At 39.4% G+C, this 9,625-nt stretch overlaps 1 protein-coding gene across 4 annotated transcripts in view; it reads right to left on the bottom strand.

Moving 5' to 3' along the window:
- The window catches only part of KIZ (kizuna centrosomal protein), a 121,404-nt gene that overhangs the window by 93,576 nt on the left and 18,203 nt on the right, over positions 1–9,625 (bottom strand). For 3 of the 4 annotated variants that reach the window (XM_011967604.1, XM_011967603.1, XM_011967602.1), the window contains one exon: positions 5,638–5,727. The exons of the other annotated variant lie outside the window; for it this stretch is intronic. In XM_011967604.1, coding sequence (XP_011822994.1) covers positions 5,638–5,727 — 90 coding nt within the window. The remainder of the gene's footprint in view (positions 1–5,637; positions 5,728–9,625) is intronic. 4 annotated transcript variants of the gene reach the window in all.

Below are 9,625 nucleotides of genomic sequence, written 5' to 3' on the forward strand. Positions count from 1 at the left end.
AAAAAAAGGCCCTCTCCCATCATTTTCCTAAGTAAATCCTTTCTCCCAGTAACTGAAAAGCAGACTGATGTATTTATGAAGACTCCAGACCACTCTCCCACTTACTAGCTATATGATTGAGAAATTAAGTTACTTAATTTATTTGAGCTCCCATTTCCTAATCTGTAAAATGGGTATTAAAATAGTTTTTATTTTGTAAGGTTGCTGTAACCAATGTGTATTTCTATATGCCTATATATATAAAGTCCTTAGAACAGTGCCTGAAAGACCTATGGGGGAGCTGTCCATCAGAGCCACATTCCCCACTAGGTCCTTGAAAGGCACCCCCAAAAGCAGGAGTACAGAGTCCAAATGTCGTCTGCCCTCGAACACCACATGAAACGGGAAGTACCCTTCACTCAGAGAGCAGCTCTCCCCTCTTCCTCCTTTCAGGTGAGCAGGCCATCATCACTCACCAGGTGCAGGGTGCTGTGGGGTGGTGCGGCAGGGAAGAAGGGGCCAGGCCTCGCCATGTGGAAGCTTACTGTTGAGTGAGCTGGGAGAGAAGAGCATGTTCTACCCTCTCCTGAAAAAAACGTCTGCAGGTCTGCAGATGTAGTTTTAGGGCCAGGACTTGAAATACAATTTGTGTAATTCGAGTTAACTTCTAACTGTTTTCCGAATACAAACACATATAAATAAGAAATCAATATAAAAAGGTCCAGCTGAACACAGAGAGACTACTTTTTGACTTGTCATGGTTCTGTCTAAATCAAGTACAGTCAAAACTTTGAGAAAGGCAGAACTGAGGGCCACGTTCCCCGTGAAGGCAACTGCTCAGAGCTCCCATTTAGGGAGATTTTTGTGTTGTTTATAGTTGAGCAGTGATTCACGGGGGCTGCTGGTGAAAGCAGCACTGTGGGCTAGTAAGGATAAGAAATCGGGCTTACACAGAGAATTCTAAGGAATAACCTCTACCTCCTCCACCCACTGTTAGCAGGTATGAGAGGTGTGAGAGAGCGGGCCCATATCCCTGGGCCCTCACCATCCCAGTACCTGCCCAGTGTCCTCCTGTAAGCACCTGTGCCTCTTGGCCCGAGCGTTTCTCTCAGCTGCTGTGTAGCACCAGAAGAGGAGCAAGGCGCAGCACTCTGGCAGTGGCAGACCTGGAGGGGAAACACCTCCCTTTCCTACTCCGCGAATGGGATATCCCCGAGGCATGCCCTATACAGTCATCCAAAGTTCCCCAGTGGGACTGAGCACCAGGTGCTCTGAGTGATAACCCACTGAATCACACACTCTTACAGCCCACTTTCCCTTCCCCCTGCCATCTTCCCCTCTTTTCTATCTGTGCTTCCTGGGACCACCTCCCAAATGAACTACTTACACTCAAATCCTTGTGTTAGGGTCCTTCCCAGAGGATTCCAATTCAAGTCACTTGCTCTTTCGCTAGAGACACTTCAGTATAGTTTTAGGATTCCTTTTCCCCCTTGCTGCAATATTTATTTCAATAAAGTTTCCCCTACACAAGGTATCTATCTGGTCCCTTTACTCCTTGGAGATGAGCCAGGTCCTACAGTGGCTGCCTTGGTCTCATGAATGGTGCTCAGATCCTGGGAACAGCATTCTATCTCATCTGGAATGGAAGAACCCTTTCCATCATCTCATACTGGGGTGTTGTCTTCTCTGTCACGTGCCTCTCCTGCAGTGGCACTACTCCTGGGAGTACCTCGGACACATGCTCAGATCCGTGGCTAAAGCCACTGCAGAGCTCATCCCTGCATACCAGGCACACAGCCACCTCCTGTGGCTGTGCAGGCTTTCTCCCTTCAAATTCTTCTTCAGTTGAGCTGTAACGCATTTCTTCTGCCCAACAAAGCCAACAGAAACGGATGCTTCTTTTATTGCAAACATGGGCAGTTTAGGGGGTAGGTCCTCTGCTTGCCATGGCTCACCTGATTCAGCTCAAATACTACAGCACCAAGGAAGACCATTTCTTCCCTCAAGTCTAGGTAAAAATGTAGTACTTAAAGTTTTTATTTCACCAGGAATTTCTCCAACTTTTGAAGAGCTACCCATACTACCTTTTACCCATACTGCCTTAGAGGGCATTGTTGCAAGGTGGTTAATAGCACGGACGCTGAAGTCCAATGGTCTGGGTTTGAATATTGCCTCTGCCTGATTGTGTAGTTTTCGACGAGTTAACTAACTTTTCTGAGCATTACTATAAAATGGGGGCAACAATATCCTCTACTTCCAGGGTTGCTGAGAAGATACATATAAAGTGTTAATACAGCACCTGGCAAAGTAAAAGTGCGGTGATTATTACCCATTGTTACTACCAGTATTAAAAAGTGGGAATAACACCTTTGTAACCATTCTCCACCTGATCCTTGCAGAGAGGGTGACCACAGGGGAAGTGACGCTCCTCCACAAACCTTCAGCTCTGTGATGAAATTCCCTGATCCTCCACACCTATCCAGGCCTGATAGAGTATAATCAGTTTGCTTCTACTTCTAGTAGAATATATTTCACAGACTAATAGTTCAAAGAAACCACACAACCCCCATCCCCAAATGTATACTCTCATTCAAAAATGCCGTCTCAATCTTTCTTGAGGACATACATTTTTATGTGTTTTTATGTATATTTTCTAGTCACTGTTCTTCAACCAGAAGAACATGCCTAGAAACAGAGTTTGCCCCCAAAATAAAAAATAACTCTCTCTCTATATATATATATATAAAAAATAGAGGTGAAGAACTAGTATAGTAAAATTTGTGAGGATTTGAGTGGGGCTTGAAATGTGCCTTTTTGGTAAGACACATTTTTTGTAAGCTAAGTAAATTCATAGTGGAAACAAGCATGGCAGATGAATAGACTATTAACACTTCTAAGTGATGTATGATTCTAAAGAGCAGCCACTGGATGCAAGCAAACAATAGATGTCCTACACTAAAACTGAGCCAGGGTTTTACATTTATAAAATGGACACACACCACTTGATGACTTTTCTTGGCATCCACGTTACCGCCTATGGTTGAAAGCTGTACAGCCACTTAAAAAATATCTTTTTATAATTCAGAATGATCACCAATTTGATCGATCCTCTCCCCTTTATTAGTGTTTTCCACCTCAATGGCCATCCCCAATACAGGCCCTCCATTCTGTTAATTCTTCCTGTCTGAATGGAGCCTCATTTCCTCAGCTCCACATACTCCTCCCCAGGCTCATCCTGCACAGCACTGCCAGCCTCATCTTCCCGCAGCTGCACACATGGGATGTGACCGCTCTGCTCACAAGTCCTTCCTTCATTGGTCCCAACACACACACACACACACGCACACACACACACACACACACACACACAAATTCGAAGAGGAAATCTCAGTTCTTAGCCTGGTACCATAGTTTCAGGCACCAAATCCCACAAGGTAGCTTTCCAGGCTCATTTTCTGCCACTGACTGGCATCCTGCCCATCCTTCTATGCCAGGTCACACACCACCTCCTCCACCAGGCCTGGGGTTACTCAATTCATGGGAAGCAGGACCTTCTTTCTTCTCACTGCTCATGCTTGTCCCATGTGACTGGCACTTTATCACACACTATTCTGTGCCTTAGAAAGAACATTGCTTTGTGAGAAGCACTTTGAAGGTAAGAAAATTGTGGCATTTATAGAGTGGCCTACTGTGGCTTCTCAAACAGAATATATGCCTAACAACTACTTACTGATTCAACCAGTGACTGTACTATGCTTCGAAAGGCCCTGGGCCAATGACCAAGACCAATTCATACGACTGCCCAAAGAAGACGAGCTTGGATTTCCACTAAACAATAAGACATAACTCATATGATAAGGAATTGTTCAGGAATTATGGAAGGAGTCACTAAAGCATGATTTCGCTGAAATGCATTTACCTTCTAATTGGTTGAACATCAGTGGAAAATTAGAAAAGGCAAAATATAAATTTCTCAAAATGTTACCTAATTGATTCTTATACAGCCAATAGTCAAAGCTTTTAAGGAAATGACATCTTTCCATATAAATGAAAAGACTTCTAATTATTATATGTAAGATTTTAAGGGGTTGTCAACTGTATGTCTCTTGCCCTAATTTTAAATATGTCCTAAAAGGAGACTCCATAACTATATGCAAGGTAAAGAATCAGTGGGTAAGAAAAAAAAAGCTTCCGTTTTCCTGAAGTACCATTGACACTGCTGTGCTAAGAATATGTCTATCAAGAACAGCACAGAAAGAACTAACTGACTTCTAGATTAAAACACATCAATTATTTCATGACCGAATGTCAAACAGAAAAACTGCTTGAATGCTTTAAAAGTCTATCACATCATACCACATTTGGCCTACACCGAATGGCATATTCATCATTTATCATTAAAGGCCTTTTTATATAGGTCAAGGTTGCTAGGGCTTGGTGTTTTGTATCTTACAGTTTAAAGAATGCTCTAAATTCTAGGGTTTTTTTTTAACTTTTTAATCTATGAGGAAGGAAAACGAAAACTTCCTATAAACTCAGATTAATGCCTGCTAATGCACGGAAGAAAGAAAAACTAAAACCTTCCTCCTACTATAAAAACAAAATAGTGTGGCCTCTGTTTCTTTTCTGATAAGAGTCTTAAATACCAAACAGTTAACTGCATAATAACATTTACTGGCAGCCAGGCAGCCTGCTTAGCAGATATATAAAGCAGGTAAAAGGAGAAAAAGTTAATTTCTTGGCTGAATGATTCCATCGGTAGCTATAGGGCAAACCTGAAAGTCTTTTAGTAAAGTAGCAGTTGATTCTTCTATCAATCTGTAGCACACATACTCTTCCAAGGAAAGCATTAAATATGAAAATCATATCCCGTTATCATCTGTTTCCAGCTTTCAGCCCAGTAAGCTTTTCTTAATGAATGCTGCAGCCTAAGGAACAAGCACGCTGTTGGCTTTTCTGAATAATGGAGTGATGCTACCATTTTTGCTTATTACAATATCGACTGGCTGAGGGGGTTTCACACATAGTCACAAGTGACTACTCTTGCCAGCATGCTCCAAGTTATTACAAGATGTTTTTAGACATTTCATCTAAAAGAGCTTTACTGCTTTTAGTGAAGAAAACATCTATGGTCTTGAACAGAATCATTTATATGGAGATAGGCTGGAGGATTAGAAGCCTGCATTACAGCAGATACATAGCAGAATTTATTTAAGTATTCCTTGCCAATCTTTTTGTCTATTGCTTAGATATGCAATCTGTTCTTTCCACTTTTTCTGTGCAAAGGTTAAAATGTACAGAATTATATATATTCACACAAATAAAAGAATCAAAATGCCATATTTTGTTTACTTTTCATTTAAAACACTTCTCAAACTAAGAAAAGAGCAGCTACAAGGCATGATTTAGAAAAATAATTTTACCTACTGACAACATTAAGGTTTTCTTTAGAGTCTATCCTTTCTTCCCAAAGTAACTCCCTTTCAGCAAACTTAATTAGACATTAAAGCAATATTCTGTAAGCAAAAATCTTTAATCACTTAAGGTTTAATCAAATGGATCTTTCTAATAAGATGATTTTATTTAAAACAATATCTTAAAATATAAACACTCCAGAACTCCTCTGTTAACAGAAAGGTTATCAATTTAGTTTATTACCTTTTCTCTGTCTTCATCTTTCAGTTCACCTTTTAGTCCCAGACTATCTTTTGAGAGTAGCATCTTCTTAATTTGAGTCTCATATTCAAGCTAAACATAAACAAAGTTTGATTTTGTGATAAATATTTTTACAACTAGCATCTGTCTGTATACTGCACTCTTTACAACATACAGGGAACACTGAAGTAGAAAGTAAAAGCTGATGTTGCCACGAAATTCACCTTATCTTAGAAAATGAACAATTTTGCAAATAACACATATCAAAAGTTGAATTTTACAAAATGCCACAATTTTTAAATAAAATAAGATTTGATGGACTTTTACTTTCATCAACTCAGCGAATAAAATCTTTATATATATATACACACACACACATATATGTATACAGTTTGATACTTTATCACAAAAATTCAATTCCTTTATTATGAAAGTAACACATTAGACAGTGTTTCCTTTTAGAAGTTTTGCCCCAAACAAGAGAAAAAAAAATCAATCCTACTGATTTCTTATCTGTATGATATCTACAAAATATCATGATTCTGATCGTCACAGCAATTGAGTATACTTGCTAGATCATCAACTTAAAACAAATTCCATTTTCTATGAATAAAAAATATACTGCAGACATCAATGATCAGAATCCAGTTTGCTCTGGCACTAATAACTATATAAAGATGTCTGCATCATTATCACACTATAATTGGTGAAAGTGATTCAATCTTAAAATGACTTTTTCTTAAAAGCAAGGCATAAAAAAGCACTTTGATTCAGTACGCTAGTAATTAAAGCCTTAAAAAAGTCATGGATTGTGGTCCATCACAGATAAGTATCAGAACATTTTCTAAATTAGGCAGGTATGCACTGTAATTAGAAACACACCTATGAGATGATGAAATTGAAAGCTGTTTCCTTAGTTCTCTGATTGAACATAAAATAGGCCCGAGCTTTGTTCTGACACACAAAAAACGAATGGGCACTAATAACCAAACTGATTTGTTTCTCTCAAAATATTCTGAAAGGTATTATTAATATATGCTGTCTCATTGTTAGTAACAGTTAGGTATGGATTTTTTTTAACCAGCAGAGTACTATTAATATGATAGATGGCAGTAATTCTCTAAATAGATACCCAATTAAATGAAAATTTTATAAGGCCAGTACAAATGATAAAATAATAAACTAAGAATAGATAAAGCAATAATGAAGATACAATTTACGTCTCTCTGTTCCATATCTATTCCTTTGAACTTAGAGGTGTTTACATTTTAACCACAAGAGCTTTAAACAGATATCCCTTACAGATTCCAAGGGACAGTATCTCAAAAAAGAAGTGGGGGATGAATTACAATACAAACATACAATTACAAGTTAAACAAAAATTCTTTCTTCCTGTGACTACAAATGTTTTCTTATGCTCTTTGAGATCAATGAGCATTGTACCTGATTTCCTCATTATAGGATCATTTCAGAGCCATACCTTCCAAAGACAGAGCACTTTCTCAAAGAAATATGAGAGTTTTATTCAATTCATTTTGCTGAAGGAAAAAGGAAGTGATAACTGCATAAAGTCTTCCTAAAGAACAGAAAGAAGTATCTTTAAGAGCCCAATTTAGATTGCTCTCAATGCAACTGAAAAAGTCACTAAACTGTAGATACTCTTTTTCTAAACAATGCAAATAGAAATGGCACAATGAAGTTGCAGAGATACAATGATAAATTAATGATTGATACAGACTGTAAGCCTGCATCCCCTAGGACCATGGATTTCCATCAAAAAATGCTTTGTTCTCTTTTTTCTTTTTTTCCTTTTTATTTTTATATACAACACCTGGTTATTATCCATGTCCTGAACACTGGAAAGCAGGAGTTTTCCACAGTGCTCTCCAGAGCCTACTTATGCACCAGTAACATCTCCTGGTCTGGAGCCCCTCTAGGGATAAATAATTCCCTTATGTTCCCAGCCCCAACCCGAGAAAACTGTTTTAATAAACCCAAGAGCACTGAGTTAATCCATCAGGTAACTTGTTCTGTCTGTCACCATATTGCTTCACAGCATTGGCTTGATGCTGCCCACCTAAACTTAGTAGGACCTTCCCATTTACTTCCTCACTATGCACGAGTAATTTATTTCAGTGGAATTAATGAAATCTGTTAACAATGACTGGGGGTTGATGGAGGTTCTCGCAGAAGTTTCTGGTCTCTGGGATTTCTCTCCAAGCTCACAAACGTTTTCCATTACGTTACTTTCTGTATTTTCACTTCCATCAGTTTCCCTTCAATCACTTTACTGTTTGCCTGAGAGTGTCACAACTACCTTTTTTTTTGCCACAGACTTCCTTTTTCATTGTTTTTCAGGGTTGCTCAGCTAATTCTCAAGTTACAGAATAAGTGAATAATTGAACTGAATTGACATTTAAAATCTGCTGGCCATGTCGCCTCATATCAGAGTTGAGGAAATGGGTACAGAGAGTTACATAATGGGCTGATTTTATCCTCAGGTCAGTACGAGAGACGCGACTAAGATTCACAGTCTTTTGTTTTCTCTTCTCCTATTTTTTTTCCAGTATCTGTGCTTCCTCTTAGATCGTGAACTTTTACCAAAGATATGGGGGAACGTTTATTTGTTCAACTAATGTATATTAACAGGCAAGACACTCTGGTTGATAAAAAGTGGTATGTGCTACACACTTTGTCCTCCAGGGGCCTGAAGGTTGTGCCCTGCTCACAATGTCTGTCACAATCCTTAGTAGAAATCAAATCAGAGTTCAAAAGATGTGTTCTCAAATATTAGCCCCTTATAAGCATACATAACCTAATGACTGAATTTTCAAGGATAAACACATCTATTTTACTTTACTTTTTTTTTTTTTTTTTTAAGACAAGGTCTTGCTCTGTCACCCAGGCTGGAGTGTAGTGGCATGATCACAGCTCACTGCCCTTCAACCTCCCAGGCTTAATAAATCTTCCTACCTCAGTTCGCCAATAGCTGGGACTAGAGCACATGCCACCACGTCTAGCTAACTTTTTCTATTTTTTTGCAGGTTCTCATCATGTTGTCCAGGCCTGGAGAATCACATCTTTAAATAATGACATTATATATTCAAAACCCCTCTGCTATTAAACAGAAATGCTAACTGGGATGGTATAATAAAGAGTATCATCAATACCACATTAGTTCTCACATACTAGTTCATGGTCCATAACAGAATGAGATAAAAAATACGGAAGAATTAATTTCAGTCAAGGGGGAAGTCTCGATGCTTACTGAGTGCTTATTATGTGCCATATTCTGGGTCAGATACTGAGAGCATTGAAATAATAAGACAAGGAGCTCACAGTGAAGTGGGAAAACAGACATGTAAACAATTATAATACCATGAAGGAAGTGCTTACTGAGATAATTATGACACAGACCTAAGGCAGGGCAGGGGGAAAAAGGCCTTCTAATTGAAGGAGGTATGAGATAATGTGGTGCTTTCAAGGAAATGCAAATTGTTCAGCATGCTTAAAGTACTGTGGATGATGTAAGACTGTGTGTGTGTGAGAGAGAGAGAGAGAGAGAGAGTGTGTGTGTGTGTACGTGTGCGGGAGATAAAGATGTAGAGAGACAGTGGGAAGATATGGGGGTGGAAGAGTTAGAGGATCTGGAAGAGACAGATTTGGGGGTAAGAAGAGGCAAAGAGACAGGAATAGGAGAGTGGGGAGAGATAAGAGGGAGAAATGGGGATGGCAGGAGAAGATGGAAGGGGACAAATTAGGGAAAGATGGGGAGAAAAAATGTGCACGTCTGTGTATTCGTGTGAGAGAGACAAAGAGAGAGAGAGAGTGTGTGTGTGTGTGTGCACATGTGTGTGCGCACGTGTTGGGAGGAGTAATAAGGGTGAGGCTGCTCTGTGCAGGCAGAGACCAGCGTCTGGACTTTGTCCTGAAAAGCCTTAGCCAGCATTTCAGGCCAAGGAGAGACCTAACCAGATGAGGACTCTTGTGC

The sequence above is a fragment of the Mandrillus leucophaeus genome, unplaced genomic scaffold (assembly GCF_000951045.1).
Source record: "Mandrillus leucophaeus isolate KB7577 unplaced genomic scaffold, Mleu.le_1.0 Scaffold803, whole genome shotgun sequence".
Lineage (NCBI taxonomy): Eukaryota > Metazoa > Chordata > Mammalia > Primates > Cercopithecidae > Mandrillus > Mandrillus leucophaeus.